General features: G+C 42.0%; 1 protein-coding gene across 1 annotated transcript in view; it reads right to left on the bottom strand.

The window, feature by feature from the left end:
* Positions 1–21,715, bottom strand: part of DOCK5 (dedicator of cytokinesis 5) — a 278,523-nt gene that overhangs the window by 64,140 nt on the left and 192,668 nt on the right. The window contains exons 24-30 of the mRNA XM_068973628.1: positions 19,940–20,074; positions 14,455–14,566; positions 12,416–12,486; positions 11,518–11,624; positions 8,876–9,012; positions 6,282–6,377; positions 2,933–3,031 (exon numbers count right to left, since the gene is read on the bottom strand). Of these exons, the coding sequence (XP_068829729.1) occupies positions 2,933–3,031; positions 6,282–6,377; positions 8,876–9,012; positions 11,518–11,624; positions 12,416–12,486; positions 14,455–14,566; positions 19,940–20,074 (757 nt within the window). The remainder of the gene's footprint in view (positions 1–2,932; positions 3,032–6,281; positions 6,378–8,875; positions 9,013–11,517; positions 11,625–12,415; positions 12,487–14,454; positions 14,567–19,939; positions 20,075–21,715) is intronic.

Genomic DNA, 21,715 nt, shown 5'->3' with positions numbered 1-21,715 from the left:
TGCTTTGCCATCTTCCTTCTGGTTCAGTGCAGACCAAATCATTTCTACCTTCCGTTCTCACATCCTAGCCCTAGTGCACAAGTTTTTCAGTTTTTCATCCTACATTTTAAGTGCGCCCATTACTTACTAACTATTCCATTAACTTTTTTTCCCTCAAGTCAACAGGAGCTCATGGTTTGTGAAACGAGGATGTAAAATGCTGGTTATCTGCTTCTGACACCGACTCTACGTTCAGCCCCAGGTGCTCTCAGTGAACTGTGAACAGTCATGGCATAAGAAGGGCAGCTCACAGATCTCCCCAGGCCTCCCTTTCTCTACCGCTTCCCAGCGTCCTTCCAGTGATTTCTTCAGAAGCAGCAGGACAGAGAGAAAGGGGGGTCCACTGAAGGTTGAAAGGCCTAGCTGTACCCAGCAGTTCTCCCACTAATGACCACTGGTTCCTTGGGGGCAATAATCCTTTTTTAATTAGATGATGCTGGGGGAAAAGTTCACACTGACCTAGAAAACAGAGGTTAAACCTGAGTTTAGAGTTTTTTCTGGTTTTTTTTTTTTGGTTACTTAATGGAGCCAAATTGCCCGGAGTTTGAACTTACTATAAATGTCTTTATTCTACCTGCTTTCAAAGGAAATCTGAAAAAATGTCCTTTTTTTCCCCCCTGTGGCTGCAAAGTGCAGCATATGGGATCTTACTTAGTTCCCTGATGAGGGATGGAACCTGTGTCCCCTGCATGGGAATACAGAGTCCTAACCACTGAACCTCCAAGGAAGTCCCAAGAAGTCACTATTTTTATACTAATTTTATCTTACAGAATAATAAAATATTATATATAGTTATAGTATAACATCATAATTATTATTATAAGTAGTTGGTTCCCATAGGTATTAACACTTGTCAGGTACAAAGGCATTTTCCATATGTCCATTCCATTCATCAGTAGGTACATTAAGCATTTATTTTTTGGATGATGAAAATATTATGGAAATACAGACTTGTGACGGCTGCAAAATGCTGTGAATATACTAAACAGCAATGAATTGTATGCTTTAAGTGGGTGAATTGTATGGAATGTGAATTATATCTCAATAAAGCTGTTTTTTTAAAAAGTACTCACATTAACCCCCTCCCCTCCCCAGGTAGGTACCATCTTATATATGAGGAAGCCGAGGTTCAGTGAGGTTAAAGAGCTTGTCCAAAATTTCGCAGAGGGAAGCAGAATAGAATTCAGAATTCAAACCCAGATCCCGGTATTCCAAAGCCTGTGTTCTTAAACACACTGCACCATCTGCCTACTGAGGAGAAACACCGCCACCCTCAGCTTCCACCTCTCAACCCCTCTCCTCTCCTCTGTGATTCTCTTGCCCAGATTTCTGGAAGCATAGCTACAGACGACTATGGACTCCTGTACCAGCCTGCCTGCGAAAGCATGGTCGAAGTGGAAGTCCACATAAGTCTCCAGACTAAGCCACAATACCTTATTGTGGTCCAAGACAGTATTCTGAGAGTTCACCACTGGATCGATTACAACTAATAATAAAATACAGTACTGACTCAATAGACATGAACTTGAGCAAACTCTGGGAGACAGTGGAGGAGAGGGGAGCCTGGCATGTTACAGTCCATTCGGTAGCAGATTCAGACATGACTTGGAGACAGAACAACAGCAACTTTCTCTCCAATTCTTTGTTATGTTTTTCCATCATGTAGACCTCACAGAAAGGAGAGTGACTGGCAGGGAAAGAGCTGGGTATCCTTGGGAGTACTGGCCGCATGCTATCCATATAAAAACGGCAGAAAGTGGACAACTGAGAGCATAAAGAACACAAGACAAGAATATGCATGAATGATGGAAGTTACCCAAAGGAAGTCTCGTCTACTGAGACCTCAACTGTTAATCCAGCTCTGTAACCAGCCCATTGCTTCACAAGACAGGATGATAACTTCAGGGATAATGTTTTGTTTTGTTTTATGCAGGATCTTAGTTCCCTGACCAGGAATTGAACTCAGACTATAGCAATGAAAGCGCAGAGTCCTAACCACTGGACCGTCAGGGAATTTCCACTTTCAGGGATGTTTAATAGCCATTAACAGTTCCCTGAAGGAAGAATCATGGGGAAGCCGCTGGAGACCTAACTTAGCTTCTTAAGCTATTTTTGGCTGTATAATGTATAATGTAAGATAGCTTCTTAAGCTATCTTTGGCTCTTAATAGTAAACCATTAAGAGAACAATTTTGTTTAAAACAAAAGAGAATGGAATATTTTCAACTAAAGATAACTTACAAATGTTACACGGGGCAGGTACTACCTCTTTTTGTTTCCCTTCCCAGAACTACTGGAAAGGATGACATCCACCACATCTCAGAAGACCATGCACATCTCTGTCTCCTAAAATCCTTGCAAGCGTGACTCCTGTCCCTGAAAATGAGACACTGTCCTCTTCTGAGAGCAAAAAAGGTCAGCCAAATGTTCCTAAGTACAGGGTCTCTCTAAATCAAAGAAACTTCAGTGTCTCCAGGAGGACCTATTGGTATATGAACTCTTCTTTAGTTACTCAGTTGTGTTCAACTCTTTTGTGACCCCATGAACTGCAGCCCATCAGGCTCCTCTGTCCATGGGACTTCCCATGCAAGAATACTGGAGCAGGTTGCCATTTTCTTCTCCAGGGGATCTTCCCGACCCAGGGATGGAACACGTCTCTTGCATCTCCTGGACTGGCACGCGGACTCTTTACCACTGAGCCACTTGGGAAGCCCACATACATAGTACTCTTCTTTAAAGCTTATGGCAGAGAAACACTCTCCCTCTTATAATCACTGTGCAAAGCCACACAGCATTAGAGATGTGTGGGAAGAGAACCCACACAGAACCGATGCTCAGTTCTGTCAAAATATTAAAAGTCTTAAAGTGAGCAGGACGCAGTGAAGACCACTTACAACGATGTCTTGTCTGGTTTTGAAAGTGCTGATGTAGTGGCTGTAGTGGCTGTCATCCATCTGCTGCAGGACGGCAATCATGCAAGCAACAAAACTCCCCTGGAAGGAGACGGAAAACAACAAGTCCCAGCTTCTGAGACCACCAGCTGACAAAGCAAGATGTGGGTGCACGGTCTTTGGTTTTCTCTACCCAAGTAAGTATGCAGAGACCCCAGCATGCTGGAAACATACTGAATTCTAAAGATCTAAAGGCCTGTGCTTTGCAGTTTCTTGGTAAAAACAAGCTCCTTCCAGGTTCGAGTGGAGGGCTTCATTCATCCTGTTGTCAGCTCTGACCTCTGAAATCCTATAGGTCAGGGGATACTGACTCTGAGATCTCAGCTAGATGACTAGTGAAGCTGAAACAACTTGTAGATGCTGAGTTGCTTGTTGAGAAAGATGGGTAGTAGAGACATCCAGAGAGAAATGCCAGAGATATTTAGATCATTTAAACAAATTTGAGCTTGGAGGACAGCAAGAGAAAGAGAAGTAATACAACTGAGTAGAGAAGCAGAGGAGAGGAGAGGAACGGAGAGCTCCCTGCTGGACCACTGCAGTGTCATGTCTCCAGCTCTGGAGTCCTTTGGTCAGTGATTCTTGCATGTTAAGCTATGTGAACTGTGGACCTGGTCTGAAGAAAGGGACTGGATAATTAGATGTGTATTCAGTCCCTCAGCTGTGTCCGATTCTTTGCGGTCCCATGGATGGTAGCCCTCCAGGCTCCTCTGTCCACAGAATTTTCCAGGCAAGCATACTGGAGCGGGTTGCTGTTTCCTACTCCAGGGAATCTTCCAGACTCAGGGATGGAACCTGCATCTCTTACACTGACAACTGGATTCCTTACCACTAGGGCCATCCCTGGTCTGGATAATTAGGTGATTACCATCATTTCCATTTTTGAGGCCAGGAATTACATATTCAACTGGCTCTCCCCTAGTCCAATCATATTTGAGTCACAGACTTAATTTTCTAGCCTAAGGATAAGTACCCAAGGCAGAATCTGCCTGTATTCATATATATGAAAACAATACAAATTTAAATGAATTTGGCACAGAGGAGAGGAAAACCTAGCTGTTCCTGGGATGGAGAGAATAACTTCCTACATACAAAAACAATAAAAGACTATCCATGGTCACCTCTCTATGGATGAATGCCTTACATCTCTTGTTTAAAAAGTTTATTTTTCTAATTATAAAGCAATGTAAATTTATTGTATTAAGGCTTTGATATTTATTGCCAAACTAGCATACAGTTTGCATTACCATCAGCACCTAATGCTATTTATTTCTCCAGGCCTTTGTTAAAGTGTTTGTCCAAATTTTACCTTCTTGGGAAAGGTATTTTTGGGTGGGGGGCATGTCCTGAGGTATGTGGGATCTTAGTTCCCTGACCAGGGATGGAACCCAGGCCCCAGGTAGTGAAAGCTCCCAGTCCTAACCACCACTGGACCACCAGGGAATTCCCAGGAAAGCCACTATTTTTTTTTTTTTTTTTTTTTTGGTCCTACTATGTAGCACGTGGGATCTTAGTTCCCCAACCAGGGATCGAACCCACATCCTCTGCATTTGTGGAGTCTCAACTGCTGGACCACCAAGCAGTCGCTAAAAAGCCATTCTTAACCACCTTACATAAAATTTGTAACTCTATGACCCTGAATCCCCTTATTCCACTCAATGTTTTTTCCCTCCACAGCACTTATCTCCTTCTAATATTCTGCACTTATTTTTTTATTGTTACTCTTGCTAGAATGTAAGCTTCTCTAAGGTGGCGATTTTTGTTCTGTTTCCTGATGTATTTCTCTTGTCTAGAACAATATCTGGCTTACAGCAGTTTCTTACTACCTATGTTTTTTTGAAATAAATAGTTTTTATTTACAGTAGCAATTTAGAAGAGTTCTTTTTCTATCCTCTAGTTAAAATCTCATTGGAAATGGCGACCCACTCCAGTATTCTTGCCTGGAGAAGGCTATGGACAAAGGAGCCTGATGAGTTACAGTACACAGGGTCACCAAGAGTTGGACATGACTGAGCAACTAAGTACACACGCATGGAGCTTATACAACTGCAAGCAAAAGATGCTCCATTTGAAGATGCATGTAGACGATACCACTTGGTCTTTCAACAGTTACCTCTGGTCTCCATTGTACTTTTTACCTGACATTTAGTAGACATAATAGTTGGAGAATAAGAGGCCAACAATGAGATTTCTAAATGCATGCTAATCTCAAGTTCTTTAAAAGATTTTCTTTGAATGAAAAGGGCTGCCCGGTAATACAGGGCACCAATCTATAAGCATTTCAAGCATCAGGGGAAACAGAATGTGAAGGGGAGAACTGAATTTATCAGAATTTCTCTCACAGTGCCTAAAGTGCCTAGTTGGGAACATAACTTGGTAAGTTTCTGGCGGGGGGCATGGCTAACAGCATGCAGGGCGCTGCCTCCAGAACAGCTGTCTGGAGCCAAAGTCCACCTCAATCACACGGTGGTTGTATAATCTTGTACAGGTTTCTGCATGTTTCCTCTTTTTAAAAATGGAGCTTACTATGAGTTTTCAGTGAAATATAAAGTGCTCAAGATAAATTCTAGCACACACACACACACAAATGAGCTAATAGCAACCACTACTATTAACATCATTTTGGCTGAACATACTATTACTGTTATCATTCTAATGAAAGTGGATCCACATAAAACATGCAGACACTGAGAATTACAATTACACTGCTCGAGATACTAGAGGAAATGCTGAATGCAGTCAGCTAAACTAATTTTCTAATTTTCTGCTCACAAAAGCTCTTATTTTCCTTAAAGAAAATACTAAGTAAATATTTAAAGAGCATTAGGTAGAACTGGTCCCGAGTTCTCAGTCCACCCAGGGTGCCTGCATATCTCAGTGGGTCTCTGCTTTAATGTATAATATTAGAGGAGGTTTTTGTTTCACCGTCCATCTGAGTAAGACTCCTTAAGAATGGATTCACACACTTTGTATTGGTGAGATCCTTAATAACTGTCCCCCATTCATCTCCTCCACCTTCCTGTTGGATCATTTTCCCTCAAGGAAAAATCAGCATCAGATTTACTCATAGTTGAAAAGAAGAGTCACTCAACCAGGGAGGCTTTAAAGTTTGAGGCCCCATTCAATTCCCGAGGGAGCTATGCCACCCAACAAACAGTGCTGTCTAGAAACTGGGATGGGAGGGGCCTATGTGAATTTGGTCTCAAGTCACTGGTCCCCAAAGCCCCTCATTGGGTAGGTGGGATGGGACACTGAGAAGCTGCAGTGTCCGCGTGGTCCCCTGGACGACACTCACAATATGGGGAGACTGTCGGCTCATCCCAATCACGGTCCGGTTGATCCTTCTCAGCAGCCGTTCCATTACCAGCTGTATGTGCTTCGCCGTGGGGCCCTAAGGAGGAAACACATGGATGGACACACTTCTGACTTGCTTCACTTTTCTTAAGGAAACCTTAGACAGTCGAGATTTCTCTTTCATCTCGTTCTGGCTCTTGCCTACAAAACAGTCTCTTATCCAAAACGGGGAAACATCGCAGAATGATACATAATGTTATTAAGGAATCTGCTTAATATCATTGGTTCTAACGTTTGAAAGATGAAGGTGGAGATGCAGAAGAATATCTTCCTAATAACCTACGTCACCTGGACTCACTGAGAGCTCCCTGTAGCTGCTGATTCAATAAACAGTTTTTGGAGGACCCCCACTAGCATGAGGTACTGGGTCCTGACCCTGAGTAGATCAAGTCACCCAGGAAAACTAGGCACATGAATGGGAAGCAAAACGCAAATATACAAAGTTCTTGCCATCTTCTGTTAAAAAGAAATTCAAGTCAAGGACATTGTTATGAACTGAAGTTTTGCCTTCAAAATTTCTATGTAGAAGCTCTAACCCCTAAAGATGATGGTATTTGGAGATGGAGCTTTGGGAGCGAATCAGGTCATGAAGACAAAAGCTGGGATTGATGGGTTAGTATCCTTTTAAGAAGGGACACCTGAGAGCTTTCCTGCCAAGGAAAGGCTACGTGGGGACACAGCCAGAAGGTGGCTGTCTGCAGGCCAGGAGGAGGCCCCCACCAGGACCCAGCCATGCTGGCATGGTGACCCTGAACTTCCAGTCCTTAGAACTATGAGAAATAAATCTATTCTTTAATCCACACAGCCTTCGCTATTTTACTAGAGGAGCTTGAGCAGACTAAGATAAGGAATTAATAATCTGACTCTGTCAGGTATCTATGAGCAAGTATTCAACTTTGCAGAGCCTTCAATATTCATAGCTGCAAAAAAAAAAAAAGAAAAGTTCCTATATAGGAATTAGCTGGGCTGATACACCCAACACTGCCTTGTGAATGTTTTTCTTTTTCCTTCTTGTGATTTGATATTACATTCTTTCAGTTCCAACTTGTCAATATTCAACTCGCCTTTTCAAAGCCAGTATCCATATCTGCTTCTTGAAAGATAGTCTGAATCTCCTGCTTAATGCTTCCAACAACTAGATCATTGCTATTTCTGTACTTTTATTAAAACAGCAAGTATTATTAGTACCCCCTTGCTTTTTATTATTTCTTTGAATGAAAGCGACTCATAAAACCTGCCTCTCTGTGGGGTACTGTGTTTTCCTCTATTTACATGAGTTCCATATGTTAGACCCCGGCAGGTGTGTCCAGTGTACAGGCACCCTCTGAGTCTTTAACAAATTTACACTTCAGCAGGAGGGTTGGGGCTTAAATATAAATAAACAAAATACAAAGGTTCTCCTGGAAGGGCAGTTTCATGAGGGGAGGGCTTACTTCTCTTGTTCACTGCTGAAGACTCAGACCTTTCACAGTGTCCAGAGCACAGGAGCTATGTAAGGAGTGTTTGTGAGTGGAATTCACAACTCAAAGATGGTAAAAGCCTTAAAACATAAGGACAGAATAAAGGCAGCTAGTAGAGTGCAGGAATTTGGGCAGGACTGTACCAACAACTACTTTATGGAGGTGCTTAATGCAACTGGACCCTGAAGAATGGGGGAAAGGTGAAGATATAGTTATAGGAAAATAGGAGGGAATACTGGGCTATAAAAAAAGGGGGGCATAAGAATAAACTTCAGTAATGAGAGCCTGGAATGAGCCGAAATGGTATAGGAAGACACAGGGAATTAGTTTGTACATATAAATATGTCTAGGGACTTTATGTAGGAGATCTGGGTTTGATCCTTGGGTCAGGAAGATCCCCTGGAGAAGGAAATGGCAACCCACTCCAATATTTTTGCCTAGAGAATCCCATGGACAGAGGAGCCTGGCAGCTACAGTCCATGGGGCTGCAAAGCGTTGCACACGACTGAGTGACTAAATTACCACCCCCAGGGACTATGCTGATGGTTCAGTGGTTAAGGCTCCGAGCTTCCACTGCAGGGGAAATGGGTTAGTTCCTTGGAATTAAGATCTTGCAGGCTGCATGGCTCAGCCACATAAAAGAGATATTATCTAAAAAAAAGAGTAGAAAAAAACATTTAGGTTTCAGAAGGAAGGATCAGCATCAGAGAGTATATATGGAGAACTTCTCAGAAGCTCAAGCCATCAGGTACCAAAAGCACAAGAGGGTAGAGGTTTCTACCTTACAAGCCTACACAAAGCTCTGGTTCTGAAAAGTTCCCAGAGAGACCTCAGTGATGGTCAAACTGGGCTGGCCAGGAAAATCAGCCAGCAGCGGCCCCCATAGCAGGCAGACCTCCCCAGACCTAGACTTGCCTGGTAGGTTCTAGCCAGGAGAAGCCTCTCTAAACACCTCTAAAGTGGGTACTACCTAGATTCTCAACTGCCTGGGATGAGCAGGGCCACACAGCTGTTCCTGTCCCCGGCCACAGGACCAGCATGAGCTGTGCTCCACATGAGGGACTCTTGAACTCACCACATCCTTCCTGTCCAGAACCTCCAGGAGGTAGCTGAGAAGCTGTGAGCTGGCCTCGTGGTCAGGCTTGCTGGAGTTGTCATCCAACTGGCCGCTGAGCTGGTCTATCAGCAGAGTCAGCAGCACATCCCTGCACTCTGTGGGCGAGAAGGCAGACCACTCAGCAGCTGCTGGAGCACCCCTCCACACAGCCTGGCTCCTTCCTACAGCCCCCTCTGCCTGTCCCCCCATTTCCCAGCTCTGGACTCAGCCCTGCAGGGGCTCCCAGAAGCATGTGATTTTTAGGCACGGAAGTTCAGCCCGCTACCTTGCCCTTAAATGCAAAGGAAATCCCACCTAGTGTGTAGTCCCATGTTTATAAAGTATTTAACAACGTCTAGCTTTCTTGGGGGGGCGGGGGTGGAGCTTCCTTTGCCTCAGATGGTAAATAGTGTGCCTGCAACACAGGAGACCAGGGTTCAATCCCTGAGTTGGGAAGATCCCTTGAGAAGGAGAAATGGCAACCCACTCCAGTATTCTTGCCTGGAGAATCCCGTGGACAGAGGAGTCTGGTGGGCTGCAGTCCACAGGATCACAAAGAGCTGGGTACAACTGAGCGAGTAACACAGAGGTTTTGTTTTTTTTTAAGGCATATAACTTTTTTTTTTTTTAAAAAAAGACCAGGAATTCCCTGGAGGTGCAGTGATGAAGACGCTGCCTTCCAGTGCAGAGGGGTGTCGATTCAATCCCTATCAGGGAGTTAAGATTCCACATGTCTTAAGGCCAAAAAAAAAAAACAACAAAACACCTCAGAAGCCCTATTATAACAAGTTCAATAAAAGTCTTAAAAGTCTTAAAAAGTTTTTTAACTAAAACAACATTTAAAAAGGTCAACTTAGGGATTCACTGGCATTCCAGTGTTTAGGACTCAGCGTTTCCACCACAGAGTGTACAGGTTTGATCCCTGGTCAGGAAACTAAGGTCCCACAAGCCATGTGGTGCAGCAAAAAAAAAAAAAAAAAAGGCCAATGTGATATTTGTAAGCTAAGTTATAGGAAATTAATATACTAAGCAAGTTATATGCTTTTAATTTTTTGACATGTTCTACCGAATGGGTACAATATACTCAAAAATTCCTATGCTCACTAAGCTTCATCAGCACATTTCAGTGAGTTTCACAGATATTCTTTTCATGCTTTTGCAGATACTTGGACTTCATACAGGAAGGTGCTTTCTTTCCACTATGTCTTCTTTCTGGGAACTTCATGATGATAAAATATTATTCTGATAAGTCCAGATATTCTGGGCATGAACAGAAACGACTGTGAACAGTGATACCACTTCCTCTGTTGGAATTATGAAGTGCATCCTTGCTCTTCAGCTCAAATGCCTCATCTTCATGGTCTCATTTATGCTTTCCACACCCTTAGAGGCAGAAGTTATCACAGCATAAGAAGAGGTTGACTAATAATAGGTTTTCTACTTAAGAGCACTCAGTAGCTTTCTGCACTCCCCTTGACCATGTCCTTGAAACAGCTGAAATGTCTGAGCACAAATTTCGAGGCTCAGAAAATATCAGAGCCAAAAAACACTGCTGATTTGACCTAGTACAAGTCCATCCTTCCATAGAAACAGAAGCTGAGACTTACGAGATGGTCCTTTGTTTATCTGAAGTTACATAACTAGCCTGGGGCAAAGTCAAGAGGGTTCTCTCACCAACCTACTCAACTTTTCCTGCTTCTGAGGTACCCTGGTGGTCCTCAGACCCTCCAGCCAATACACACAGCATGAATTACCCACTGGGACTCCCTGACCTGGTGCTAGCTTCAAAAACAACTCCCACAGCTGGCCTACCCTGACGGGTCTTGGGTTTACTGGGAAAGGACCTGGTATGGGACCTCCTTCCCATGTCAACTTTGGGGCAGGAACACAGTGATTTACACTTGATGGCTCCCTGCTTGACTAGTTACAAAATGAAGAGTCTTTTATCAGTGTAAGAGTTTTCTTCCCTTGGTGCCCTCCTCCACTCCTAGCAGTTTAAGACGGTAATCTGGCTCACCCACAGCTCCCCCGGAACCTCTCTGATTTATAGTGACTGCCACTGCTCCTGCCATGGTCAATTTTTTGCCACTGATGTGATATGACTAGGCATGGAGTGGAGGAGAAATGTGCATAACCTGCTCTGCTGAGCAAGTACAAGCAGCAAGAAGTCCATCACTGCCCTGGGGCATCACTGCATCCCTGCCACAGGGTACCACCGCCCCACAGCATCACTGCCCCATGCCATGACATCATGGTATCACTCACTGCCTGCCCTGGTCCCTGGTTACTGATATTATACTCCATTTCTAGGTCAAAGGAGATGCATTTGTTTAAAAGGACCATCTTTCCCGCTTGCCTGTTGCTTTCTGGGGTTTGTATTTTGAGGACAAAGTTTGCTAATTAATGCAACATTCGCTATAGAATTAAACATTAAAGAACATATGATTTTGCTCTTTCATGGAGCTAGGTAAAACGTTGAACTGATTTCACCTTCTCCTTAAAACCAGTTTCCAGGAAGTGCTTAAGTTTCAACAAGGACATAATCAATTTTTTTTTTTTTAAAGGCAGCATTGGCTGAGGAAGACAATTTCCATAAGCGGCCATTTTTGCTGGAGACTCACCCGACTGCTGGAAAAGATTGCTCTCTACTATCTTGGTCATGCAGTTCAGTTTCTGGCGAACTAAGTGGTTGTCAGGGATGCTCTGGATGAATTTGCAGAAGAGCACACTAGAAGAGAAACCCGGGTAGTTAGTGGTTTTATCCTGCCTTGTTGAAGGGAATAAGCTCTTCTTCTCTCATGGGAGATTATTTGGGCGTGGAGAGGTTGACCTGGAATTCTCTCCTCAATGACCAGAGAGTCTGTCTCTAAGAAGCCAAGGAGAGGCCATATTCTGCGTTCACTCTAGGGCTCAGCTGGGGAACTGAGTCTGCCAAACCTGCCCAACAGTCAGGTCCATCACTGCTTTGCAGACCTGTCTTTATACTCAATTTCTGCAAAAGCCTTTTCTGGCTAATTCTACCCCAGTGTCAATCACCATCTGACCTGGCATTCCTGGGGTACTTAGGTGTATGGCGGGAAGCATATTATTATGCATTTTTTTCCTATAGTTAATTTTATATCTGTGCATTTTGTTTCTTTGGAGAAAGTGCAAACCTCTCTCAGGGGCCTTTATCCTCCCTAGAACTGAGCACAGAAAGGTGTTCAGTCCATACATGTTAGAAGAATCACAGCATGCGTAGTAGTCCAAGCTGAAGCTGAGCAGGGGAGTTGCATCTCCTGTTAAGAAATAACAGGAACTTCTCTGGTGGTCCAGTGGTTAAGAATCTGCCTTGCAATGCAGGGGATGCTGGTTCAATCCCTGGTTGGGCAACTAAGATCCCACATACTGTGGAACAACTAAGACCGAGCTTTCTGGAGCCCATGTAACACAACCAGAGAGGCCTGAGTGCCGCCATTAAGACCCAAGACAACCAAATAAATAATTTTTTTAAAGAAACAATAGTTTTTGGCTATTTACCTGAGTTCAATAGGATCAAACACAAGTTTGACATCATTAATGATGCTAGGAAGGTACTTCAAGGCTGCCCCCTGCAAGAAAAACAAAAAGGCAGATTCAGTCATCAAGCAGGACAGATACAGAATTTCCTGCATGATCTCAAGAAGAAATGACCAATGCTGGGAATCAGGAAACTGGACATGAATGTTCTTGTGATGAAGGAGAAAGCTAGTATTGCTAACACATCTCCCATCATCTTTCTCCTAAAAAAAATCTGGACAGACAAGCTTTCCATTGTCCTTTTAGAATTCATTTTTTCTATCCAAGGAGGTAATCAAAACCTTGACATTTCCCTCACAAAGTTGCCAGAGAGAGGAGAAAAAAATAAAGTTCAGATCTGAGTCCTTAGGGATTACATATCTTACACTTAAAAAACTGCCAAGAATGATGATGATGACGACTTTGGGCTTCTGGGGAGAAGGGAAGCCCTAAGAAGAAAGCCTGCTGCTTGAATCGTTATCAAGATCAATTGGCTAAATTCACAGAGGCCATAAAAGCCGTGCAAGGGATGTCTAAAAGGGTAGCTTGTCATCTTTGGGAAAATGTCTATTTAGATCTTCTGCCCATTTTTTGATTGCGGTGTTTGGTCTTTTGATATTGAGGTGGATGAGCTGTTTTGTGTATTTAGGAAATTATCCCTTGCAGGTTGCATTGTTTGCAAATATTTTCTCCTATCCTGTGGGTTGTCTTTTTGTTTTCTTTATGGCTTCCTTTGCTATGCAAAAGCCTTTTAGTTTGATTAGGTCCCACTTGTTTATTTTTCCTTTTATCTCTTTTGACTTGGGAGACTGATCTAAGAAAATACTGCTGCAATTTATGTCAGATAATGCTTTGCCTATGTTCTCTTCTAGAAGTTTTAGGTACCATGGATTATATTTAGACACAATTAAGCACATGCAAAGATGCTCAACATCACTGATTATTACAGAAAAGAAAATCCAATGAGATATTATCTCACACAGCTCAGAAGTCTATAAACAATAAATGCTGGTGAGGGTGTGGAAAAAAGGCAACACTCCTACACTGTTGGTGGGAATGAAAATTGGTACAACCACTATGAAGAACAGCATGGAGGTTCCTCACAAAACAAAAAATAGCATCACTATATCATCTAGCAATCCCACTCCTGGGCATTTACTAGAAGAAACAATAACTCAAATCTGAAAAGATACACGCACCCCAATGTTCACAGCAACACTATTCACAAAAGCCAAAGATGGAAACAGCCTAAGTGTCCATCAACAGAGGAATGATAAAGAGGTGCTATGTATGTGTATGCGTGTGTGATGGAATATTGTGAGTAAGTATTAGCCACTCAGTCATGTTCGACTCTTTGCCATCCCATGGATTGTAGCCCGCCAGGCTCCCCTGTCCGTGAAATTCTCTAGGCAAGAATACTGGAGTGGTTGTCACTTCCTTCTGCGATAACGGAATATTACTCAGCCATAAAAAAGACAGGTATCATATGATGTCATTTATATGTGGCATCTAACAACAACATGAATGAATTTATTTATAAAACAGACTCACAGACTTAGGGAAAAAAACTTACAGTAATCAAAGGGGAGAGGGTAGGAAGGGATAAATTAGGATGAACAGATATACATCAGGATATATAAAATAAACAAGGACCTGCTGTATAGCATAGGGAACTATATTCAATATCTTCTAATAACCTGTAATGAAAAAGAATCTGAAAAAAATACATATGTATAACTGAATCACTTTGCTGTATACCTGAAACTAACACAACATTGTAAATCAACTCGACTTCAATAAAAATAGGTAGCTTGTCTTTGGGAAATGAACATTTGAAAATACAAATGCACGAAAAAGTGAATACAAAGGGATTTCTCCTTTACTTTCTACAAGTCATTCTAAAATTAACAAGTTTTCCATGAATGAGGATTATTATTTTTTTATCATGCACTGCAAGTTTTTCATTCCCCAGAACATTCTCACCCACAGTATTAAGAGCAGCCCAAGTAGATCAAGCTGACCTTGATCTTGACAGCTTCTTCCATAGGCCTGTCCATCAGTGAATTGAAAGAAAGAAATAACTGGCGGATTGAATTACTAAATTCATCTCCATCTTCACTTTGGCCATAAAATCTTAACAGAAAAAAAAAAAAGAAGGCAGTCAGATATTCCATCTTTAAAAGACATTTTTCAATAGCTTTGTTGCCTACAGGATGCTAGAGGCCCATGCCTCACTTGTCACCTCTTCACACTGCACGGAGCCGTCACAAGTGCTCTAACTAAGTTGGTTCAGGGAGGGGCCCCGAAGCTGGGAAGTCATCACCACTTGGCAAAAGGAAGGTAGTGATTTGTATGTAAAGTCCTACAACAGGGCTCTCCTCCTGGTCCCCTCAAGCTGTCTGAAGGCCAGTCTTGGTGATGTCCTCCATCATAGTGGCGTGTGAGCATTCCTGGAACAGAGTGGGGAACAGCCAGCTGCTGCTTTGCCTCAAGTAGCAAATGAGCCCTGCTTACAAGCCCAGCATCCTCAGCTCATTAGAACAATGTCCAATAAGCAGGGGACTTTCTCAGCTACCTAGACTGACAGCTCAGTCTTGCCACCTCCTGCCCTCCAACCCTCCCTTCTCTCTCACCTCTTCTAATCATTCTATCTAATCACTCTGCCCCTTGAATCATTCTGTCTCATCACATCAAGATCATTTGTGCTGAAGTTTCAGACAATAGGTAGTAAAGTTCTTCAACACAGAAATGATCTGAAACCAATCTAGTCTGTGAGTCCAGTTAGCATTCTTCTATCTACTGACCTGGCCAACCTGCTCCACAACAGGGCCCTCACAGGACACAGGCCACCTTGGCCTTCACTGATACTGTGCTTTGTTTCTTGCTTTTTAAATTAAAAAAAAAAAAAAAAAATTTTTTTCGCCATGCTGTGAGGCATGTGAGATCTTAGTTCCCCAATCAGTGGTCAAATACACCTGCATCAGAAGCTCGGAGTCTTAACTGCTGGATCTCCTGGGGCGTCCCTGATTCATGCTTGTTTAAGTAAGGTACTCTGCTTGTCTATCAACTGAAAAGTTGGGTTTTCTCCTAAGCAGAAATCAGAAGGCTCATGTCTCAAGAAACACAGAAGTACTGAAACTGTTGTCCAAGTGCACTTACGCTGGGTGGCCATCTTACCACCAACTGGTCAAGAGTAGGGATGGTTCGAACTTGGAATTTTATACACACACTCAAATATATATGCATTACATATTTATATTAGTCTCCTCCATTCACCTATAACCTATATGGTACCTATGGAATGTGAACTTCTCTGAAAATTATTCAGAGGGTTCCTGGGAATTCTCAATTCATCCATTCTGCAGAACTGGAAAAGAACTTTATTTGCAATTTATTCCATCAAGTATCTCAAAATGAACATGTGCAAAACAGAGCTCACTTGATTTTCCTGCTCATCTTTCAACAGTCCACATCTTGGCAAGTAGCACACCAAACCTAGAAGTTATCTACAATTCTTCTCTCTCACTCTCCCACCCATTCTAACAGCAAGTCCTGTGATCTCTTATCTCTAAATTGGTCCACTCTGCATCTCACAGGAGACAGACTCACCGGATCTCACATTTGAACTATAACAGCCTACTGGAGGGAGGGGATATATGCATACACTATAGCTGATTCACATTGTTGAAACTAACATTGCAGAAACACACACAACATTGGAAAACAATTACCCTCCAATTAAAAAAAAAAAAGCCTAAAACTTAAAACACAACAAAATACAGCCTATTAAGTGGTTACCCAGGTTTTACTCTTAACCCCTGGCAATCCATTTTCCACCTAAGAGATGAGATGATCTTGTATTGGGTTGGCCAAAAAGTTGGTTCAAGTTTTCCCACAGCATCCTACAGAAAAACCTAAATGAACTTTTTTGCCAGCTCAGTAAAATACAAGCCAGATATCACTACCTCTCTAACTGAAACCCTTCAGTGGTTTCCCATGACACCTGGAATGAGATCTGAACTCGTTATGATGACCTAGGAGGTCTCCATCATGCATCTCTGCCTGCGAGGCTCCATCCTCCCATTCTGGATCTCTGTGCTCCAGCAACAGTGGCTTCTCCTGATTCCTCCCACAGGTCACTCGGTGACCCCGCAGGACACCTGCTATAGCTGTTCCTACTCCCCACACTTCTCTTACCTGAGGCCTTCAGAGGCCAGCTCCTTGTCTTTCAGTCCCAACTCAAATGCTAGCCACCAGATAAGTCTCTCCCACCAGCTCAGCTCAAGGAGCCTTCCCAGGTCATTGTCACATCAATGCCTTCCCTCCTAGCTTTTATCTACCTGAGATGATCTTGTGGGCTTCTTTATTATCTGCCCCCCTGACCTTGATGTACCCACAAGCATCACTGGAGCAGGGACCTCGTCTCATCTGTGCTAGACCCCCAATACCCAGAGCATCCTACGTTTGGGACTTAAAAAAAGGAACTATGGACATCACTGGGAGTCCAATGGTTAAGACTTCACCCTCCAACACTGGGGGTGTGAGTTCAATCCCTGGTCGGGGAGCTAAGATTCCCACATGCCCTGAGGCCAAAACCAAAACATAAAACAGAAGCATATTGTAACAAATTCAATGGAGACAAAAAAAAAAAAACTATTAATTAAAAAGGGACTAACATGAGATTGCAGGATTAAAACCAACCTTCTCAGTGTCCTATTGCGTCTGTAAAATCCAAGCGATTGAAAACAACAAAATTCTGTAAAGCAATTATCCTTCAATTAAAAAAAAAAAAAATCCAAGCGATTGGAGAATACAGATTGCCAGACTCTCTGTCCCAGCTTAAGCTCTTCTTTAGAATGAGAAAACATCACAGGGAAAAATAATAACAAACAGGCCATCTGGGCCTAAGTTCAACACAGTCACTCTCTTAGTTTCATGGGTTAATTAACTTGGCTTTTCCACTGTTGTCATGCGATCTGACCTTGAAAATGATGAACACAGTGCTGTTGTTCAGTCACTTAGTCGTGTCCAACTCTTTGTGACCCCCTGGACTGCAGCAGGCCAGGTTTCCCTGTCCTTCATCTCCCAGAGCTTGCTCAAACTCACGTCCACTGAGTCGGCGATGCCATCCAACCATCTCGTCCTCTGTCGTCCCCTTCTCCTGCCTTCAATCTTTCCCAGCATCAGGGCCTTTTCTGATGAGTTGGCTTTTCACATCAGGTGGCCAAAGTATTGGAGCTTTAGCTTCAGTCCTTCCAATGAATATTCAGGACTGACTTCCTTTAGGATTGACTGGTTTGACCTCCTTGCAGTCCAAGGGACTCTCAAGAGTCTTCTCCAACACCACAGTTTGAAAGTATCAATTCTTTAGCACTCAGCCTTTTTTATGGTCCAACTATCAGTGACTACTGGAAAAATCATAGCTTTGACTAGACAGACCTTTGTTGGCAAAGTTAAGAGCAAAAGGACACAATGGGCTGGATGCAATGAAACATGAAGGGTAAAAGGGTCAGTGAATCATTAATGGAAATTATTTTTTTTTAATTTCATCAATTAAGGTTTTCTTTTTATGTTTTTATGAGGATACTTATTGCTGAACATCAGGGTTTGGTTTGCTATACCAACTTTTAGGTAAGGGAAAGTTTCCTCAGTAGGACATCCTAACCAAATACATGGAAATTCAGCATTAATTATGAAATACAAATACCAAACAATAAAAGACCATCTGAAAAGACTAACAGAGGGTGAGTATACACCCTGTGCCAGGGAACACCACTAGCTTCTGCTAGGGAAGAAAGAGTTGTCATTTGTCCAGCTCAACTTTTAAGTCATTAAACATGTTTATAAACCATAAAAATGTACAAATTCACTGTAGAAACTTTGAAAATGGAGATAAAAAATAAACCTACTTAAAGTCCTCTTACCTACAGTTTTACTATTAAAATTTTCACATATTATGCATCCAGTTCTAAATTATTTTTGAAATTGTGATATTGTTTTCTACCTTAGTTTTGAACCTATCAGGGTTATCTTGCCTCATTTAAAATACCCTACATTTGAAAGGGTGCAATATACATACTGTAACATTCATCTTTGTTCATACTTGATGGATTTCTTTTCATAAATTTTTAGATAGTTTATCACTGGACAAACATCTTCCTCTGCTTTGCGTGTATATGTTTGGTTTTTATTCACAGTGCCCAATTTCCATCCTTAAAGAATTTATATTCCTATCAGTATTAAAACACATGGCTAAATTTGTCCACTCTTACCAAAGGATGAAAAAGATTTTTCACCTTTATCACATGTAGAGGTAAAGATGGTGTGTATATTACATTTTAATAGTATAAATTATTTCAAAAATTTAACTGACCACTTGTTTTCTTTAGTAAATTATATTTTTGGTTTGTATTGTATAAGGATATTTATCATTTTCTAGTTGATTTTTAAAAGCCTTTAATTAGTAAATCTATTGACCTTTGATCTTTACTATAAGTTACAAGTTTTTTTCTGTGTTTGCCTTTAATTTTATGATTTTTAAAAAAGAGGTTTAAAAAACTACACATGCTCAAATCACAGTCTTGAAACCCTCTTACTTGCAGCTTTATGCCTATTAACATTTTAGTATGTTACCTATAGTTTCCAAAGTACAAATCTGCCTTAGAAATATACTTTGGAAATCCAGTAGTGATGGCAATGAGGTTGTGGACATTCCCAGAAAAGTTATTTTTTCAGTTTTGATTTCTATTGTTTTTGATGGAGCAGTTATCCTAGGAATTCAAATTGGGAATTAATCATATCTTTAGGGCTTAGTTTCACCAGGCACCTCAGCTTGAAGTCAGCAAAGAAACATAAACCTCAGAAACAAACCCCCCTAACAATTGCTACTATTTCCATCTACTTCCAGCAATAGTTCATGATCCTAGATTTGCACATCCAATATCATCATGAAGCTCCTTGCTATTTTAAATACAGTCTTGCCACAGGAACCTGACTTCCTACACATCTGTCACCAACAAAGGCTTTCATTTAGGGTTACACATTGTAGCCACCTGCATCCCTCAGTCCAACTGCCACTACTGCCTTAGAAATTCTGCTGACCCAAAAGGACTCAGCATGAACCTTCTTTAAAGGCTGCACAGTCCACCCTTAGGTTTCCCTGGTGGCTCAGTGGTAAAGAAAATGCCAGCAGTGCAGGAGACATGGGTTCGATTCCTGGGTCGAAAAGATCCCCTGGAGATGGAAAGGCAAGGCACTCCACTGTTCCTGCCTGGGAAATCCCATGGACATAGGAGCCTGGTGGGTTGCAGTCCATAGGGTTGCCAAGAGTCAGACAGGACTGAGCAACTAAACAACAAGTCCACTCTCATCCTCAGCTCTAAAGTTCTGAAATTTGACAGTTCCATGACCCAAAAGCTCACAGAGCTGAACATGTACACAAGGAATAAGAAAAACTACTGTCAGAGAGGGTGGAGAGCATCAAAATCGTATTACCATCACCATTACCTCAAGTAGAGTACTCTAGATTGGATGATGAACCTAAACAAGTACTTTAAGGCTTTCAAAGCAGCAAAAAGCAATTCTGTCTTGCTGGAATCATCTGCATTTGCCACGTAGAAGTTCAGTACCTTGGAGAGCTTCCTGAAAAGGATGAGAAAGAGAAAAGCGTCAATAGGGCAAAGTGGTATTCTGGGGCCTAAGGTATACTACACAAAGGGAACTTGGCTTCCTGGGAAAGTAGATGTCATAACCATAGTAATTATTTCTTCTAGAAATTTCTTCTTCACTGCAGTCTAGGCTTAGAGCTTCCCTTCTGCTTAGAAACAAGGGATAGTTTCTTTTCCTTTGCAGGATTATTTTTAAAAGGATCAAGAAAAAGAGCTGAAGGGGTGTGAATTGTGACGGTATTTTAATCTCTAGTATGTTATACAGGGGTTTCCCAGGTGGCACAATGGTAAAGAATCCGCCTGCCAATGTAGGACACATGGGTTCGATCCTTGTGTCATGAATATCCCCTGGAGGAGGAAATGGCAACCTACACCAGTACTCTTGTCTGGAAATCCCATGGACAGAGGAACCTGGTGGCCTAGAGTCCATGGGATTGCAAAGAGTAGGAAATAACTTTTTGACTAAAACAACATGTTATGCCAACTTTTTCAAATGTTCCTGTAAGGATGGATTTGTCTACCTAAGTAGCCACCTTAAAAGAAATCTAATTCCCTCCAATCTGCCCCAACATTTTAGAATCTCTAAATTGGAGCCAGATAAAAATTTTATTGTATGGGAAGAAGAGCAGCCCAGAGTTCTGAGCATCTGAACAGGTAAAACTGCTCTGGGATTGCTCTTTATGTTTTTCTAGAGTCTCTGGACTAGGCATTGTTTTAATCTTGGGCCATTTCACATTTTTGAGGGCACTGAAATTCTGAACTTTTCTTCTGGGAATCTTTTTGAGTTTTCCCAGTATTAAGAAAAATTCATAGGAATCATGTAGAATTCATCAGTTATTGCAAATCAACTCAGATTACCGAAGCACACCACTTAAGAGTCCTGCACTTCGCTCTGTGTAATAAAGATCCAATGATAGGATTTCATCTTTTTCTTTTTTTGAGTAGAGTTGACTTAAAATGCTGTGTTAGATTAAGGTGTACAACAGAGTGCATCAGTTACACATATACATATACCCACTCTGTTTTTAATAGTTATCTATTTTATATACAGTAGTGTATATGTAGTTGTGTATATGTCAATCTTCCAACTTATCCCTCCCCTTCTGTATCCCCTGGTAACCATAAGTTTGTTTTCTCCACCTATGACTCTACTTCTACTTTGTAAAAATAAGTTCGTTTGTACTATTTGTACATCACTTTGCCAAGGGTCCATAGCGTCAAAGCTTTGGTTTTTCCAGAGTTGGACCACAAAGAAGACTGAATGCCAAAAAATAAATGCTCTTGAATTGTGGTGCTAGAGAAGACTCTTGAGAGTTCCCTGAGTTCAAACAAGTCAATCCTAAAGGAAATCAACCCTGAATATTCACTGGAAGGACTGATGCTGAAGCTCCAATACTCTGACCATCTGATGCAAAGAGCTGACTCATTGGACAAGACCCTGATGCTGGGAAAGATTGAAGGCAGGAGAAGGGGATGACAGAGGATCAGATGGTTGGTTGGCATCACTGACTCAATGGACATAAGTTTGAGCAAACTCTAAGAGATAGCGAAGGACAGGGAACCCTGGCGTGCTACAGTCCACGAGGTCGCAAAGAGTCAGACACAACTGAGCAAC

Source organism: Capricornis sumatraensis, chromosome 6 (assembly GCF_032405125.1).
Source record: "Capricornis sumatraensis isolate serow.1 chromosome 6, serow.2, whole genome shotgun sequence".
NCBI lineage: Eukaryota > Metazoa > Chordata > Mammalia > Artiodactyla > Bovidae > Capricornis > Capricornis sumatraensis.
Note: the sequence above shows the minus strand (reverse complement) of the source record. Positions and strands in the feature narration are given on the sequence as shown.